This window comes from Opisthorchis viverrini (genome assembly GCF_000715545.1).
Source record: "Opisthorchis viverrini unplaced genomic scaffold opera_v5_341, whole genome shotgun sequence".
In the NCBI taxonomy this organism is placed as follows: Eukaryota; Metazoa; Platyhelminthes; class Trematoda; order Opisthorchiida; family Opisthorchiidae; genus Opisthorchis; species Opisthorchis viverrini.
The window spans coordinates 216475-236375 of NW_008751984.1; the positions used below are offsets into that span (position 1 = coordinate 216475).

Consider the following 19901-nt stretch of genomic DNA (forward strand, 5'->3'; position numbering starts at 1 on the left):
CTCCTTATGCAAACTATTGCAAATCGATTATGTTTGTATTACGTCATGCATTTTCAACAATTTTTCGAAGCTTAAGCACGTCAAACGGTTCGAAATCTTGCCAAAATATGTAGAACGTCGTCAGTCCTGGTCAGCTTGTAATGAACTTTTGAGGCTATGCTAGATATTGCTCGGTTTCTATAGATGTGATCCCAAGGTTCCCCGTTCTCGGTTGGTGTTTGGATCTCCAACGATTTATGTTGCATTACGGTAAATCCTGTGATGCATTCAGAAGAATATCATCACACGGTCGATTCAATGAAACCGTCGATATTCTGTTTAATTTTTGCGTACCCGAATCTCTCGAATATGGAGGTTCTTCAGGCCTATGTTATGCTGCTTAACTTTGGCGATTGCTCCAGCAAATTCCTTAATAGATTATGTTTTCCTCGATGGAGTCAAGTTGCTGCTTGTGTTCTGCTTTAGTACCCTAAGTCGACAACATGTGAGCCACTTACTCGGAGCAAGCAAAGTTGACCGCAACCTCTGCTCGTAGACGTCCGCATTTTTCCGTCCAGTCAGTTCTGTGGGAAACATGAGGGAGCACATTTCTCAGACTGCTCGACAGAAGCTTCTTACACACGAATAATATACGTGCTCTCTCGAGGCGCCTTAGATCTGGCGCGAAATTTTGTCGAAATTCACAAACTCAGAGGCACTATTTGTGTGGAAGTTCTTCCCGATAATATGCCATCATTATAGCAAAAAAATTCCCTGCGTCAAGGTCAAATACAGGGAGTTGCTTGGAGACCAAATGCATTAAAACTGATTTGCACCGCAGGTTTATCGAATTGTGGTAATGAGTTCTTTTGTGCGCAAATTGTGCTGTGTTCCCTTATAAACCTACCTTTATCAGGTGAGCGGAAAATTATGGTGCAAATTTGTGTGATCGCTACGTCATGCAGCACCAATTTGCGTCCGCGGTTTTGGTCTTGCGGTGTACCGGAACCACATCTTTTATTTATTTCAATATCTCAACTTAAGTCATGCTATTTCGCTGGCTTAGCCCGTCCCTGGATGCGTACCTAAAATTTTCTGCAACCCTAGTATGGACAAAGAAAAATTCTGCATAAATTTTTGGCTCGTGAAATAATTTATTCAAATAATCTGAATTTCCATAAATAGTTGAGCCTTTTTAAATTTATTTAAAAATACTCTACTTTGAGCGCGAAGTTCAAATATTTATTGGCTGCAACAAACTTTAATTTGTCTGTAGGGGCGTTTGAAAATCTTGGGTTCCAGGTAAACTGACTTATTGGGTAGCCAGACCACTACACTCTGAACAAAATTAGCGTCGTGGTTTTTTGCGTAGCCCCGAGAAGAAGCGATGGTCCACGCTTTACATGCGAAAAGAGTTCTAATGTTTAAGCTGGCATTAAGTTGAGCGCAACTCAAATTGAGTAATTCTTTGCAGATAGTAGGTTGGGGGCTTCCTTGTCCGGCAACACATGCTGTACCTTGTTCACGATGAGGATCTGTCGTCGTATGTATAATGTCTCATGGATGTTGACACCTTGCCACTAGACGTGAAACCGTTCACTGGTTTTCGGCTGTCATTCCATCCCGCAGCCGCATTCCCTCTGGAATCAGACAATTTGAAGAGGACGCCTTCTATTTTCACCGTCCCGGAAAGTCCAGCACGGCGTACAATTAAGCTATTCTGCAAAACTTGCAGCGGGTTGTGACCACTGGGTTGATAGCTAACTAAGCGTAACCATCTTTTGAAGCTTGCATTCAAATCACTAGACGGTGACGCCTCCACTTTATTCCTGAAGGAGTAAATCACTCCCATGCATTTCTCGGAATCACCCAGCGGATTGTGTTGTTACTTGACAAGAGTAAAGCTTGTCTGCTCACATGAAACTGCAAGGTATAGTGGCAAGCAGTGCATCTTGCAAGGTTCAAGCGTATCCCGAAGGTCAGCACATAATAGACGGGGTACTTGCAAGAAGCGCTACTTGTTTTGAATAAACATTTTGGAATATATTCAACTCCGGAAATTAGTATCAATAGAACTTGAAACAGATGTCCGCCATAATACCGGATACGTGAGTGTAACACACTGGAATGGCTGGAGAGTTTACTTACATAGGTACTTTGCTGCTTACGCAGTAGAGATTACTGAAGTAACGGAGTGGATTTAGCATCCGGTTCCAGGCTGAACACTTAATCATCGCTGCAGTGACATCCACGCCCGTCTAGAAGATAGATAAGATAGTGGTTTATGAACAAGAACAATTAATGTGGTAGTTGTCTTATTTGTGAGCTAACGCCAGAGGATTAAATGAAGGAGTATATGAGGCAGCCACCACTATATCGGTGGGAACCACTGGAAAGGAAGATAGTGCATCCCATAAGGGTGATAACGGCGTCAGTCGTGCTAGAATAGAGCCACGTTTCAATGCTGCATACGAAGATGGGACAAGCCATAGTGGATACAGCTTGGATATGGTGCATTCAGGGGTGTGAGAGAGCAAGCAATGATTGGGTCATAAATATCACAAGCGGGATCAGAGGAGGTGTGTGGGATGGCTGATCAAAATTCGGTATGTCGGATACATCAAGATAGAATGAAACAGAAACAGGTAAATCAGAAGCTCCCGAATTGGTGGGCGATGTAGGACAATTTGAAGACTTGTGGGAATAGATTGCTGAGGCGTACGAGATTATTATGGAGACAGCGCTTTGGTGGTGGTGCAGACAACGAAGCTTACTGGAAAAAGGGTTACAGGCAGGGAAAATAATCGTTTGCAACAATATCATCAGCGGGTGTAGTGTTTAAGAAAGAGGAAATGAGAGGGTGATATTAGCACTAAGAAGGCGGGAGGATTTGTGTTCCATTACCTTCAGCACAGAATTGCAAAGAGCGAAGTCTACTGGTGAAAGAAAGAAGGGCTTCGCTGCGGAGTTATTTATTCGGAAATGCCAACTGACCGGTTACAGACCATTGAATAAGGAAGCAAAACTCTAATCTGCATCTTAGTCACAAAAACTGGACACAGATCTCCCGAACGAGTCTTCCTGGGGATTCATTGCCTCCAATCATTCGTCGGTCAAATAAAAGCAAATTTTACAAAGTGGCCCCGCGAATTCCGCAACAGAATTCCATTTTTCGATCGACGCAAAGCGAAATTCTACGAACAACACATACTACTCGCGTGCCTCCCGATCAGTAGTATCACCGTTACATTGGTAGCCCAAGTGGACTGATTGGAGGAGACGAAATAGAGGCTTACAGATAGACGGGCTAGTTAAGTGATGAGGACATTGTGCAGCGAAATAGCTAGCAGTGCAATCAAAATCTCCAAAAGGAGTGGGCTCCGTTGAGAGTGAACAGGAAGCTCCCATGTTGGTTGTAGTGGAGGAGCCTCTGAACTCGGTAGACGAGACGCAGTTGAATGTCGTAAATGAGGAGCTGCAAGTGGATTTGGAAGATGCGGGTGCCATGCTGGAGTAGGTTTTTACCGAAGAGTTTCTTAGGAAAATATTGGGCGGGTTGCCAGGATGACAGAACCTCCCGATCGTAGTATCACCGTTACATTGGTAGCCCAAGTGGACTGATTGGAGGAGACGAAATAGAGGCTTACAGATAGACGGGCTAGTTAAGTGATGAGGACATTGTGCAGCGAAATAGCTAGCAGTGCAATCAAAATCTCCAAAAGGAGTGGGCTCCGTTGAGAGTGAACAGGAAGCTCCCATGTTGGTTGTAGTGGAGGAGCCTCTGAACTCGGTAGACGAGACGCAGTTGAATGTCGTAAATGAGGAGCTGCAAGTGGATTTGGAAGATGCGGGTGCCATGCTGGAGTAGGTTTTTACCGAAGAGTTTCTTAGGAAAATATTGGGCGGGTTGCCAGGATGACAGAACCTAATACGTGTAAAATTAGGTGATGGTATTTGTGGTTTGGAGATCCTACGGAGAGACTGCACGGTTTGAGTAAGCATGTGCTTGTGTAGAATTCGGTGTGTAGTCGGGTTTCTAGACGAAGGACGAAGAGCAAGAACTCAAAAAGTTAGTTTGGGAGAAGGCGTTCCGATACGACTCTTTGACAGCGGGTGTTTGAGCCCGGGGTAGCACTTTGGTGAGTAGACACAAAGTGCCATTGGATCAGATAGTCTGGAGAAAGAACTTTTGCTGTCATCCTTGATTGCAGCCTAAGTTCAGGCGAATACAATGCCGTATCTGGTAAATAAGCATTAGTTTTTGTTGACGTGATGGTGGTCAGTGATAACACAGGTAGGTATCCAAGGGTATAAGTGGAGGTTTCATGGTCGTAAGCGTGGGGAGCAAAAAATTGGGACTGTTTTGTGCGACGCGATATGATAGTAATGGGATTATTCCCCAACTTGCAAAGAGCATGCCGACTGAGGCGTGATCAAGTTGTTACAACCTGAACAAGACAGGCAAAATCACAAAGGGCAGGAAGGTACAACCAACGAGGCATGCTCACTACCTGAAAGCTCGCCGTGGTTGCGTTAACCAAAAAACTAGGACAGTGGGCATGAGGTACGACAAGTTCAGAGATGAAGCCAGCTGACATGAACTAAATGCGAGAACAGTGGCTGGCCATGAGTGGTCTTAGATGGTTGAATAAGCGGTCAGAGTCAGAAAAGACAAAACCGGAGATGGAATAATTCGAACTGGAAGCAAATGGTAATTTTGTCTCAAAAATGTGGTGTAACCTGAAATGATGTAAGCTCACAGGTGCCACGCGCATTTTCGTTAACGGTGATCCGGCTGGCGCAGTGGTTGTTAGTCGGATATAAATCCTGTGATTGCGTGACACTGCGAGTATTGAACGTTGCAGATTGTAGAAGAAGAGAAGATTATTTAGCGGGTTACAGCTGTCTATGACGGGGGTTTGTATGGTGATCCTTTAGTTAACTGTCTTTGCAGCTGAGTGTGAGCAGTATTGACTTTTATTTTCCGGGGTTTCGTGGTAAAAAAGATGGCATGGGATGCCATTGAGCGTGTGGTATTGTTTTTGTCCTTGAATCCCATTAACGTTAGGCAACACAAGGATGGTTTTGACTTTCAAAGTCGTCAATCTGTGCAGACGGTGTCATGCATAATATATGCAGTTAGGAGAGTGGTTCTGGGAGATCGAGCGGGATGCGATCAGGGGCACTCCAAGTTCTGACAAATCTCAGAGGCAAGTGCGCCAATGAGAATTGATGAACTTCCAGGATTTAACGGGCCACATTGCGTGAGCAGTCAGCTGGCGATCAATCGGCTGTATGCTTTGGAAGAAAGCTGGTTTGCTTGCCATTCCACGCATGCAAGCTCTGAGTTTAGCCAGGTGTGTGCATACGAGATTTTCCCAGTAGAGGTATGAGGAGATACCGGTTTGCTCTACCGAACAGTCTGAAGTGAACTGCAGTGCTCTTTTGACCAACTTTAAGGTGTTCTGGGACTGAATTTCAGGCATTTTTGCAGCGAGGTGCTTCTTTCGACACAATGAGGGGATGGATTATGGGGATTTACAGTCTAACAATTGCTTGGAGGGAAACAAGCGTAGTGGCATTTTCCCTACTTATCATGTGCACGCAAAACTGAGACGTTTACCGGATCACTGGAGATCGGAGCTGAGTCCGTTTACAGCCGTGGGTACGGGGGCTGGGATGCAGTGAGATTCAGTGACTGAGAATTAATTCCCTAGTTTGCGCGAGGATGTTAATGTGGTTAAATATGATATGGTTATAAGTTGTGGTGAGGATTGGTGGGTGGTGAGACCAACGAGGAGGGTAACTGAAAGTAGAAAGGCATCGTTTGACGGATAGTGGCACACTCTGACGCCAAAACATCCTACTCAGGTGAGGAGGCCTGAGAGAGGCCAAGGTCAGCTAATGGAGATCTCTAAATATGCAATTAATTGGCACACAACAAGGACATAAAAACGCTGCGGACAGAGTGAGTTCTGGAAAAATATTTTTCAACACTTGACTTTGAGAATTTAGCCTTGCAGCAACCCTCCCATCTCTGCCGAAATAAGTCGTGTGTATCGGTGCACATAGTGAGCGCAATCCCGTGAAGTTCGTCGATCAGCTATCGTCATGCTACGCGGGACGTAGCAGTCAGCACAATGTTAGTTATAACACCAGTTTCACTCAGACTTGGCCAATCAAAGTGACACTGGAACGTACCCAACTTTTTCTCTCCTCGGTCCTCAATACTGTTTCCATATAACAGGGCGGCTGCGATCTCTTGTGACACAGGGTCCCGTCGCTGTCATCACATCAACCTTCCGGGATCCAGTTTAGCAATGAGGCTGCCTGCAGAAATCAGGACCTTCCAAGCATCATCTTCAGTCTCTGGTCTCGACAGCCAGTGAGCCACGTGGTTTGCCTAACCTGCTACTTGCCGGTTCACGAAAATTTACTCTAGTGACCGGTGTGTCAAGCGTGCAGGTCTTCCGCGAAAATGTCTGTTTGTCTTGAGGCACTGAGGCTGTTTTTGGTCAATCCCGACATACAATCTTTGTCCCAGCACGCATAATCTTCACTTACCCAGTTCCCAGACGGTCGCTTAACATTTTTCTCAATAGTTCAGTAATTCAGCGTTAGTCAAGACAAGCCTGCAAATTTTGATGACCATCCTCATCTTATTCGAAACTGCGTGGATGCCGCAGTCACCAACCTCCGTTGCAGCAGTGAACACCTCTCCGAATCACGGCATTTTGACGGTCAGTTGCTGATTCAGCATTCGTGCTTTGACAAGTTCAAAAGTGCCATGTGCCTCATTCATCCATTCGAATCCCATATTTTTCCCAAGCATATCGTACATTGGTACGGTACTCGTGATTAAATCCTTGACAAACCTGCTGCGGTATGCTGCTCGCCGGGGTAACTGCCCTAGGAACCGCCTGTTATTTGGAACAGAAAAAGAAAAAAGAAAGCGTTCAGCTGTAGCACCCTTTCGGTGCCTAGCTGCCATGCTACCCGAGGGAAGCACGAGGGCTAGGGTACTGCCAGGTTGCCCAAGCCCAGACAGGGGAAGTCGAGTGGCGGAGGTCGGATTCGAACTACGGACCTTTCGGTCAGTAAATTCGCGCTCTAACCACTTGGTCCATCTCGCCCCCTCATTGGGAACAACACGGTCCTTGATGTTTGCCAGTCCTTCCGGTAGTGGGTAACGTCTCCGTGACCCACTCTGCGCTCGTGCAGTGCCGCTGATGTCCGAGCGAACTGCGTCTTGGCCTCGTTTATCGCCATGCCGGCCTTCTGGATAAGCTTTAATACGTCCGCATGCGACGGTTTCAAATTGCTTCGCAAAACGCTATCCATTCCGTACATAGCAACATTTTGTTGTCCCTTCTTTAGGCGAAGCTACAAACACTGGAATATGAATGAAGAATATGAACCAAACGGCATTGTTCTAAATTGATTTTAGGTCTCCCCAAGAGCGAACGCCGTTTTTCCCCGGCCCTCCGACTTGATAGCTAGATGCTGGCGAACAAACACAAGCCAAACGTCCTGAAATATCGAGAATGCTTCGGGGAATAAAAAATCTCCGCATTCAAAGGAGCAGCTACAACCCGATTTTCAAACAAGTCATTCAAAACCGGAGATCCATACAAAACCGGCATTTCCGGTTCCCCTTCCTTACGAGCACAACGGTGAGTTGTATGCACTGTTGTCTTCCTATATTATGCTTCTTCTTAAAATATTTTGACTTTCTTTACTGAGCCTTTATCGTAGACTGAGTGACAGCTGACGAAGGCCGTGAGGAAGAAAGCATTTGGATAAGAAAATTATTTCGTGTTCAATTCACGGGCAGAAGCAGAGGGGATCTTGGTCGCCTACAAACTCCTCAAAGTATTCCTCGACCATGTGCTATACTAACGGCTCATCATAAGACCGAATTTTCCGGTGCAATGCTCTTACGGCAGTGCTTGAATAAATTTCAAACTCGCGTGAACCATACTTTGTCACCAGTTTTCCCCGCTGTATGCCGACCAGTTTTTGGACTCTTGAGAAAATCTGCCTTCAAGTTTGTCTACTGGACCTCTCACTTAGACGCAATTAGAGCATTCACAATCTGTTAATCTTAAGTCGGTATCCACCTACCGCCGTGACGGCTAAAGCACATGGTTTGAACACATCTTTGCATTTTCTCTGCCTCAGCAATACCACTGCTTATGTATAATCAAGATACACTCCATCCTTCATTTATCCTAATACCGGCTGGTACCACTGCCTGCGTCACGGGTGTAATTGCTACCCACCGGGGAAAATGGGGGTAATCCAAAGTCTTATTTTTTACGGGTGGTCGGTTACAAAGACATCGTTTCTTCCGGCGGTCAGGCGTGTCACCTTTGTAGCCCCAGCTAATTCGTGTAAGCCCCTAAGATTCTGTCTTTATGGCTTCAGGCTGTTCCGTTTGTTGGTTCGCTTTGTTCCGCAGACATTCCGCTGATGACTCAACCCTCTTCTCCTGTGGCCGCAAAGTGGTCGGTAACGCCTCGGCTCATTCCCAAGCCAGATGCACAAGTACCTCCGCGCTCGACTGGCAATGTACTCTCGCCAGCCGCGACTGGGTACCAAGCACAGACCGCATATATTTGACGAACTGGTCAGATAGCAACTGCTGGCGTAACACCCCGTCCAGTCCCGGAGAAGCCCGATCCAACGACTGTTGCAGGCTGGCAGAGACCAAGTTCGGGTCGCACCCAGGTCCCATTCTGGCCGACTTGAACCGCCACAAGGCCGCCCGGCGGTCGGCCGGTGTGTCGAACTCCTCTGCAAAAGCTTACCGGCGGTCCAGTCCACTCCTTGAAAGCTCCTCCTGATCCTACCAGGGCAGCCTTCGCCCGGCCTCTGAGGGAGGACTTGTGTGTCCCGGTCGGTCTGCACAACAGCCACTTCCATAGCGCCTTCGAAATTTTCCTGGAAGGTTCGCACGCCTCTGTTTCTAAAAGATTTAGATCATCTTTGTCCACAATCTGGCGGCGTCGTCGTGTATAAATAGTAAGTCTCTCAACAGCAAACACTAACTTTGCAGGCAGAAACTATGGGACAGGAAAGCAAACACCTGATATGCGCACAGTCTTCAAAAAGTAGACGTGTCTTATCGAAAATGAGTGGTTATTTATCGATGGAAACGCAATTGTAAATGAACGTTGCAAAGCATTTTCACAAGTTCCGTAACAGACTTTACCATCTATCAGACGCGGAGTGAAGCTTCGAGAATACCGTAGGCAAATCACATGTCCCATCAATAGTATCAGTAGCAGTAGGTGATGGGTTGGTATCCCAATCTCAACGGCAAAGTGTGATAAATCTCGTTCAATGAGGTGTCTTAAAACGATCCTATGGAGCACGGTAAAGGGCTCGACAAAAGGATTTGAGACAAACTGAAAAGGGCCTGAGTATCTCGCTTCATTCTACTATGTTTGGTTAAACCCACTCAAAACCTGCGCATAATGAAAACAACTTTTCGACCGATGTCCTCTGAGTTATGCTTCTTTTTTAGCGTAAACGCAAAACAGCTGCCTGAGTGACCGCACTGCTTGGTTCTTACCAAATTATATAAAGGGTAAATGAAGTACCAAGCTTATCAAACATACAACTTCCGCTCTTAGCTCTTAATCCATGGACCTTGGGGGACGCTCTGTAGGCCGGTATCACTCTTCCGTCAGTCCAGTGAAAACGGGCCGGTGCATGAAAAGTGATTTTCAAGGAACAGACACGAAACACCGGAGGGGCCAAGTTATCGACGAGTAATGTTTACGTAGAACAGCCTGAGACAGCCGTCGCCACTGCTGGTTGTAAAACACAGCATGGGCCCCTGAGGATGCCTAATTCGTGATTCTGCGGTTTAGTAGTGTTTCGGTTTACCACAAGGATAACGGAGGGGATAATACCAAATAAATTCCTGTTTTCGCCTCCCGGGTTTGGCGCTGCAATTATGACAACTGGCAACCACTGAACTCTTTGGCCCATGAAATCTGAGCAATTGCACCGCGCTTGAGTATTATCCACCAGCCCAATGACTCAAAGGTGGTCGATGACTTTTATGGTGAAAGAAAATTAGCACTACTACTACTACGGCATTTTAACGCTGCAAACGTCAAAATATTAAATGCTGCGGTGCTCATAACGAGGCAATCCACTTGTGAATACGGTAGTTTTAAATGTGTAAAATAACCACAGCTGCCATAAATCTACATTTCACCAACCCCACACTATCTCGACGCAGATAAATTCCAGTTTATGTAAAGGATACTGACTTTTGACCAAATCAAATAATCGCTGCAAATCAAGCCAACTGATACAAGCAATTTATCCTTTATGCAGTAGGGATATTTTTCGAGTGGTTCTTATAAGGGTGTCCCTCCTGGGTTAAATCTTATAGATGGTGGTGAAAGTCGGGCCGTTATCTACTGCAGGGTTAATTTAGTCTGCCTAAAAAACATTTATTAATTACACTAGCATATGCAAGTATACATATATATGCTGACCTCAGGGTCCGAGCTCCAGACGAGCTGTACATCGGTTATCCATGCACCATCTTTGGTGTTTGGAGTCCCGATTGAGCGCAAAACGATCCTGTATCAGCGCAACTGAGTCTCAAACATTATTTACTTTGCATCTTATCATAAGTCCCACCGAAACCCTTTTTAATGTGGTCGTTTTAAATTTCATGTTGGCCTTAATGCTGAAATTTATTTTTGGGATATTTAGTTTGTTCATAGCTCCTGCTGGAAGGTTCCGTCCGTTGCGCCGGTGTTTTCGGAACTTTGCGCACAGCGTTCCAATCAGCTTTCTTACAAGTGTGGCTGTGAGCTGCTTATTTAGCAATTGTCTCAGCTAACCGTCGAAGATAACTGCAAAGATTGCGACTCTAAAGTGCAGGTCGGAAATATCTCGAGTAGCCCACTGCGGGCTTGGTGATGCTATTGAGCATGAGAAACATTTCACCGCTTGCTTCGAAAAATTTTTTCGCGCATGCTGCAGCGTAGTTGAAGCTTTGAGGTCACCGTCTAGATAAAGTGTTACTGTGAAGTAAGAAGCACTCATCACCGATTCGATTTGCTTCAACGTTTTACGTGTAGATAGACTGGAGGTCACCCACTCCTGAAATATGTGAAAAATATTGGAATCTGACATTTTCCCAAGAAGTGCTCAGCTAATGTCCAGGTCTTTTGATGAGGTCAATTTCGATCTTTTAGATTGATTTTCCCATAAAATGGTCGCTCCCGAATTCGAAGTAGGGTGAGTGGGGGAGATGGAATCGCGGGCGAAATGCTAGGTTAGATGTAAATTACCGGGAATCAGCTGCAGTATGGACCCCTCTACGCGAGTCGTTAAATGAACCAGATCTGGTGAGACATGAATGTAGCCTCAACTATCCGCAATCAGGAGGCCCAGTTTGTGGATTATAGCGAAGCATCCGTAGTAATTTGATTGGGACCATGATCTTAATATCCTAGTTATATTTGATTTCAAACTGTTTCACACGCAAGGCTCGAAGGGAGATACCACACACAGCGGGTGGCATACGCAGTTCGTGCTTTGCATGGGCTGATTGGAAGTTAGTTATAGTTTGCGATTCACCCAGCGATCATATGCCTGAAAGCGTATACCGGGTTGTTTTGATTCGACATCCTATTGTAGTTCACAGTAAGTCAGAAGAACACGTAAAGTATGGACACGGGTGTATTGAGTACACGCGGCCAAACTGGTCCGCTATCGTGGCAGGTAAGCAAAACGATTAAGCCACATATCCAGTCAACACACGGCGCTCACGCAAGCCAACCAACCGGACACGCATCCAATCAAGTTACACGTCAGATCGATGGTGGGACGACGAACGGAAACGCACAGGCGCTAACTCTCGGACACACCGGAGCAGCTACTACACATCCTCACCACATAATGCAAACGGATATGCCAGACCAGTTAGGCATCAAACTGGCCACTCAGCACAATGGAACAGGTCACTTAAACTGTAGAAACACTGCTGTGGTATACCTTTGCACAGCTTCGGTTTAAAGACTACTAACTTCACCGGCAGTAATATACATCAGTGGATCCACAGACAGAGATAAAGTCGAATTTGGCGAAGGGGTTCTTCTTTCGAATGAAGCGCGAGGCCCTTCTGCTGATCCAGGTGTTCTCGAAAGAGTGGTCGCTCCAAATTTAGACCGAAATGAGTAGTTTAGGTTCGCTTTTTAAAGACAGAATTGCTGACGCTCAGACACCGCAGGGTGTAATTTCTACCCATGGAACCAGCAAGAACACAGTACCAATATATCCACGGGCATCTTGCAGGCAAGCTCGGGCGATATTCTGTCCGCTCAAATATCTTGGAAACTTCGAGGTACTGGGATAAACCGAAAAAAAAAACAATTAACCTAGCGTGTCCTTTCTGTCCGTGCGAACAAGAAAAGAAGATCGCCTAGCGTGTCTTTCTGTCCGTGCGAACAAGAAAAGAAGATCGGAGTAGGCAATCAAAATTACATTATTTTCAACTCTTCTTTAGTATTTCTGTCACTGGTCCACCAACTCGGGGAACTGACCATCCAAACCGTTTCCACGGTCTTGTTTATATTAGTCACACTATAAACTGTGCACTGTTTGAAATGGCCTGAATTGTGCTTCAAGGATGGAGACAGATAACAGTTTAACGGCAATGGACTGGCTTCCAAATCTCAGCATTAATATGCTAGCTGCATCGATAGAAAGCGATTTTTCGTTTAATCTAGACTTTTCTACGCCTTCAGCGACCGCAGATGACAACAAGACAGACTCTGAATGCGGATCAGCAATTTGCCAGCCGGAGGGTAAACCTCCTTATAGCTATGCCAGTTTGATCACCGCGGCCATTCAAAGTTCTCATGAAAAGCGAATGACACTGAGTGAAATATATCAGTGGATTTGTGAAAATTTTCCCTACTATTGTGAAGCAGGTGGTGGCTGGAAGGTAAACGTGCAAAATCATCGGCCTTACTAACTTTATTCTGCAGAACTCTATACGTCATAATCTTTCACTTAACAAATCCTTCACGAAAGTTCCGAGGTCGAGAGATGATCCCGGAAAAGGCTCTTATTGGTGCTTATCTAGTGATGTTGGTCATGAGTACGAGTTCTCAATCTCCTGTCCCAAAAAACGAGTAAGTTTAACAGTTCGTTTGCCAAATTTCTTTGACCGAATACTGTAATATTAGTAAATAGCCTGGTAGGGGGAGAAGGATGGTCGAGGATTATAGCAGAATACTTGGAGGACTCATTTTCGAGTGTTGTATGTATTGGATATATTTGTCAACGTATAAAGTCGGGAAGCGCAGAAAATGAGAGACGGTTCACAGGTTCAGAATGTTCTCAACTAACTTCAGTTCTGATCCCGCAAGGGATGGATTATTTTATTATATTTTATTATAGGCAGTGGCCACTGTATACTGCAGCATATAGATACTGTATATATTGCATGCACTGTATGCTCTGTCTGCACTTACCTGGGTTAATTTGTGTGCATCGGCCAGTGATAAACAGAGCATTAGCATCCTTCTTGATGGGAACAGCGATACCTTAGCTGCGTCTAGGCTGCGTCTTCATTTAGTTTGGTTAGGAGGTCCATCTGATTCAGTTCTGGATTCCTTCCTAACGATCTGGTTTCGCCACTGTCGGAAAAACTCACGTTTATGATGAATATTAGAGTGTGATGACTATACCTCTTCTCGGTCCCGTCAAAACCACTTTTAAGCTTTCAAACCTAGATTTTTAGACGTTTTAGAATTCTTCATTTCACTTCTGCACTCTTGTCAATACGTCACGGACAGGAGAACCTGCTTTCAAGTTGTTTCTCTCGAATTTCTGGAACTTCTCGGACTGTTCACTGCCTCAAAATTCAAGCAACTATCATTAGAAGACTTCCACACATGATGTGCTGCCACCTGATTCGGGCTATGTTAAAACAGAGTACAATTATTAATTTAGGTGGGCCAGCCACATATTTCGGGATGAAAGTTCAAAGAGAGAAAAGGTGTCTGCGAGTTTGGATGGACATACCATCAAAATGTTTTTTGAAGCGCATCCCTCACATCAGGTGACCAACTACACCTCACTGGGTGTTTTCATAACCTATGGCATTTTGCGCTATGATCGGAAGAGGTTGTTCTGCAGTTCTTCACCTTATTCACACAATGAGGAGCCAGAATGCTAATACTATGTGTTTCCTGCACTTTGCTGGGGAAATTGCGAGAAATGGCAGGTATCTTATACCAGAGGCTTTTATGTTGCTAGATGCTCTTCAGATTTCTCCACTGAGCGTCCGGTGGTTTAGACGTCTCGGATTACTTGCAGTATGACAGCACTAGGTCTATTTCTCGCCCACTTTTACTTTAGAGCTTTTATATATATACTTAAGTATAATCAAATAAAACAATAAAGCATCACTGTCAACAGTAGTGATGGCTTTGAACAAGTTCGTTTGATAATATATCAAACAATACGGAAGTCCATAGCGCGATTTAAATTGGTGACTGACCTAATGTTTTCGAACTCACCCGAATGAAGCCTGCCGGAATAATCGCCTATTTTACGCCCATTTCAAGGTAAAAAAGGCATTCAGCTGTAGCACTCCTTTGATGCCTGGCTGCCATGCTACGCGAAGGAAGCACTAGGAATGGGATACTGCCGGGTTTACCACGCCTAGACAGTGGAAGTCGAGAGGCAGAGGTCGGGTTACAACCACGAATCTTCCGGCCAGTAGATTTGCGCTCTAACCACTGACACATCTCACCTCTCATTTCGACGTAGGCGTATGTGAACGGTGAAACTTTACGCAACTGAGTCATACTAAACCCTCATTAATCTTGAAAGGCGTGTAGCCTGTTAATCACTTCAGGCCCAAGTTTCTTATTGTAGTTATCCAAACGAAGCGACATAATCTATATTCCCAGTTCTATCGGAAACATCAATTCGAAACTTATTTATACACTGAGGTAACTCAATCGCGCTCCCAGCGGCATCAATAATCCGTCACCATTCGATGTTGCGCTGGCTGAAAAAACCTCAATACGTATTAGTGAGTCTATATTCAAGTTTTCACGAAATCGGGCTGAGTTACACTCACAGTGCAATTTCGCCAAAGATCCTACAGGAAGATATCTCACACCATTAATATTTTGCTGAGCAAATTTGTTTGAAGCCATATTGAGCGTTATACAGGCTCCTTAGTATGTACTTTACTTCAGGTATCCGCTCTATGAGAATTAGGGCTTCTTTGAGGCTTCAAAAATCGGTTGTCTGAGCGATGAACTGAATGCTTATACTTTTGAAATGTCAATCTGGTAGTGGATCCGGTGACGTGGGACGTAGGCAGCCTTTAGACTAGGAAGCTCAGCAACGGACCAACCAACTCAACAACAAAGTTTTGATATCGCTTTACCGCAGTAGCCAATCTAACAACGTCCATTGCAATTGTCTGAACACGTTCTTTGGCGTCCGAAAATGGACATGGCCGAATTTTTTCTCCATAAACTGCATCATCTACGGTGCTTTTCTAAGGTAGTCAGCTAAAAACATGAATCATCTCTTCTAACTCCAGTATGACGTTATCAGTTAGTAACGTTCGTGTATCATGCGAAAGCAAAGCGCACTGGTTTTATGCGCCCATCCTTATAGAACAGATCCTTTAGCTCGTTTTTCCAGACGGCAACTTATGTCAGAAGGTTTAGAATGATAACATTCTGATACCTCTCCGTTTATACGACGAGATGGCATATAGGCTCTTTGCACACGTTCAATCACTGCTTTTGGAGCTGTTTCTCCAAGCACAAGTTCAGTTATTGTTTTGTGCGACCCAGGGAGCAGGCACAATTTTGGCATGCTTTTGAGCATATTACCATGGCCGAGATCAAATGCGACTTCCGGTTTGCAAACCATAGCGGCAAACAATCTTGTTTCCAATAAAATCGTGTGCCGTCGTCACTTCGTTTTTTTGCCGGAAATAAGCATTTTTAGAGATCGCGCGTTGGTTTTGACTCTTTCAGTATGTGCGATATCACAACTTAGTTCTTAATCAGGACCTATCACTATCATAGATAAATACCGTTGAGGGAGAGAGTCTCATTCTTGGTTCCTATGTCAGGACGCGAATAGGAGACGGTGAGTTTTAGTCCGGGTGCCAACAGACAAAACATGCTGTAGAGACTTAAAGAAGTGTTTGTATAGAGGACATGTACTCTGTCACATGGAGAGTATATGGAATATATTGACTGGACTCTGCACAGCGTCTTCCATACACCTGATGAAGAGCAACATTTAAAAGAGAAGGAAAGAAAGCATGTGTTGGCACGACCAAATTGCACTTAAAGCAGCTAAATGGAGTTGTGCATAAAAATATGAAGACAGTGAACAAGGTTTTTAGCAAGATTACGCAGTCTTTGTTGGGTGAAGACGATGCGGCATTAGCATCTTATTTACTGTGCAACTTGGTCGACACTAGAGGTGATAGATTCAATAAAAATGGGTTGTGTCCTGTCATGTTTTGTAGGCTTTATCTTCCAAAAACTCTCACAACAGCATCACCATTTTCCACGAGCATTGGTAGTGTACACCTTTAAAGTGAATCTTATTTATGACTTTTTTTCATTCTATAGCGGCGGAACTACCTTTTCGTAAAAATATTTGGCCTATTTCAAGCAATATGCACTAACGTTGGCATCCGTGAACAGCTGGCATTCACTTGAACTTGCCACAATCGTTAGTGAACGATTTGGCCAACAAAGCAATTGATCCAATGCACTCCATAGACATAGTGCATGTAGGCATTGAAGCCCTTGATTTTGACCTTAGGCAAATTCAGACAATAAACAATGATCTAATCAAATATGCTGAGTAATTCAGTATGCACTTCAGACCTTCTAAGGCTAAGTTGATGCTGCCAGATTGAGTGAGATCAAAAACTATGAGGAATGAACCGATCGATAACGGCAAGTCCTTGATAAAAGCTTGCACTGGACAAGGGTGTCACTTAACATCCGTACTCCAGGACGACTGATTACAAAATTTTCTTCTGATTATTTTTAGCTTATGCCTGTGTTATCCACCTGGCTTCATGACCAGTCAGCAGTAAAAAGACACCGGAATACGCGACTTTACCCTAGTTATCATTTGTTTTGGGACGGTGAAGTGCTTGCGGAACTAACAAATTTCCGGCTCCCCGCGTGTGCAAAATGCTCACTAGAACCACCTTTTTCTGTGTTTTTAGCGAAAACAGTTCCTGAAACTCAAGGTTGTTTAAAGCTATTTCGAAAGATCACCTCCATTTCTGGGCGCATTGCAATAATAGACGGACATCAATTAAAGCCTAGCAACCCTCAACCACACCCGCTTCAGCGGTTTTCTCTCTTTACTATTGCGTTTACTGTGGTCCGTAGCAAAGAAGCTGCATCAAACCCACATGTTGCTGTTACCAAAGTCGGTGTCGAACACGAATAGTCTGGTATGTAAGGCAAGCACCTGTACTTTCACCCCGTAATGGATCCACCCAAGTTACGCCGACTGGGTGGATGAATGCAGTGGTAGCCAAGGATATGTGCCATCCACTGCTGTTCCAAACAATCTAACTTTCGGGTAGTGACCATGGAAATGTTACTTATTCCCTGAGCAATATACTGACGAACTGCAGTCGAAATGCTCCCAAAAGTCTCTAAATAAAAATAAATAAATCGTTCAGCTGTAGCACCCTTTCGGTGCCTAACTGCCAAGCCACCCGAAGGAAGCATGAGGACTGGGATACTGCCAGGTTGCCAAGGCCTAGACAGGGGAAGTCGATTGGCGGAATTCGGGTTCGAACCACGGACCCTCCGGTCAGCAAATTCGCGCTCCAACCACTTGGGCCATCTCGCCCATCGTAAGCAACACTTCGGTGTTGATAAATGGAGCCGTTTGTTCAAATCTCACACTCCATTGTTCCGAACGTCCTGATTAGACTGATGCACATACGAAAAAGGCGATGGAGTCTTTGCTGACTCCTGGATATTTCCAAACAAGAAATCACTGTGTGGTCACCATTCCGTATTGTCATGGAAACGGGAGGATAGAGGATACATGTTAGCGTACCACGGTGAAATCATGGTCGATTTTCCAAATTAGTCTTCCTTCGACTTGGTTGTCATGCTTTTTAGTGCATAGAATCCACATTCTTCCATTTTTATCTCCTGTTTGAATAAGCATGTAGGCGATTCTCCTCAACATTGGTGCATGCAACGATACGTCTTGGCGGTTTCATTGCTGACCAAATTTGTATGTTACCCCTTCAAACAAAGTTCGAGGAACATGTAATTTTCGGATAGCATCGCCGGTCCATTCAAAGTGAAGTTTCGACGACCCGCTTATTCAAGTCTTAATTCAACAACTGGCTCAGTGGCCAAGGAGCGAACTTACTTACCGGAGGTCCGTGGTTTGAACCCAGCCCCAGAACGTTTGCTGTTCCTGTCTAGTTTTGGGCAAATTAACGGTATCTCTACCCTCATGCTTCCTTTGGGCGACAATATAGTCAAGCACAAAAAGGGTGTTACAGCTGAATGACAATCACTTACGATTTATGCAACAACTGTGGTTGACCCACGATAAGGCAGTGGCACGAAGCATTACAGAATGTGACGCATCAAGAAACCCGGTAACGCGTAGACTGGTAGTGTATCAGTTCGGAGCTCGTCATGCAGCCGACCCTTGTTTAGTATTCGCAGCTGTTTCCACAGTATGGAGATATTTTTTAAACAACCTTGGTTGTGTTTCATGGGCACTGCGTAATTTATTGTCGTTGCCTTAAGATTGTATAGTTGTTTTAAACTGAGACATGTGAAAATGGTTGACAGCCTTACAAAAACCGTTTCGCTCTGTTACTCCACAGTGTGACTGATGTTTTGACAATAGCAGTGTGATTTGCCTCACTCCTAAAACCAGTCGTTTGTGTAAGTTGACGAAATTGGGCTGCGGTGACATTTTTTCGTTTTCCGGTGAAGTCTGCCGTCTGTGCAGAAGCTTCCTGATAAAAACAACTCAAAATTCCTCTAGCATGTCTAATCTGAATAAGAAATCCTGAAACGACCGAAAAACAGTGTTGATTTTCTTCCCGAAGCAAGCGATTTAAACACTATTGGGATGAGAGGTTGAGGTTCCGTGTAAACGTATACAGGATTATCTAGGGTGGTTGCGAGGTTTATAGCACTTCTGTGACCCTAGAGTCTTGCTTTCCCATGCGTAATGCGTCAGTGGGAGCTGAACCAATACAATGACCTTAAAACAAATCACAATACTGAAACTTGGTTCTAGCTCAGCTCAAAGGTAGCAACAGCTAATTTATTGAAAATTTGTCACGTACAAATTAAAAGATATTGCTAACGTTTTCAACGACCTTGACCCTGCACACCGAGAGGACAATGAAACGGGGACAATAGGCTTGATGACTGATCGGCTGTTATGTCCATCATAGGAATATTCTCATGGAAATGATGATTTAAATGTGATGTTCAATCCCACGTCTCAGAATACATCCATCAACCTACTTTTACTTGCCACCTCTGGGTCGCATTTCGCGCACTGATATTTATAATGTTTTGTGGAACAATATTCAGAAGACAGCCAGTGGTTTATTGGTGGATCTGCAACATCACCGTCATCATCATCATCATCATCATCATCATCATCATCGTCATCATCATCTTCATCTTCATCAACATCATCATCATCATCAACTTCATCATCATTATCATCATCATCTTCATCATCGTCATCATCATCATCACCAGCGTCAGCTCAACACCGGTGTTCGACACCGATGCTAGATTAACACAATCATTCCGAGGTGCCTACACCTCCAGACATTCACTGAGGCAATCTGGATAGAAACTGAC

At 44.6% G+C, this 19901-nt stretch overlaps 1 protein-coding gene across 1 annotated transcript in view; it reads left to right on the forward strand.

The window, feature by feature from the left end:
• Positions 1–12643: 12643 nt before the first annotated feature.
• The window catches only part of T265_10033 (hypothetical protein), a gene marked incomplete at both ends in the record, with an annotated part of 45481 nt that continues 38223 nt past the window's right edge, over positions 12644–19901 (forward strand). The window contains 2 exons of the mRNA XM_009176282.1: positions 12644–12961; positions 13005–13151. Coding sequence (XP_009174546.1) covers positions 12644–12961; positions 13005–13151 — 465 coding nt within the window. The remainder of the gene's footprint in view (positions 12962–13004; positions 13152–19901) is intronic.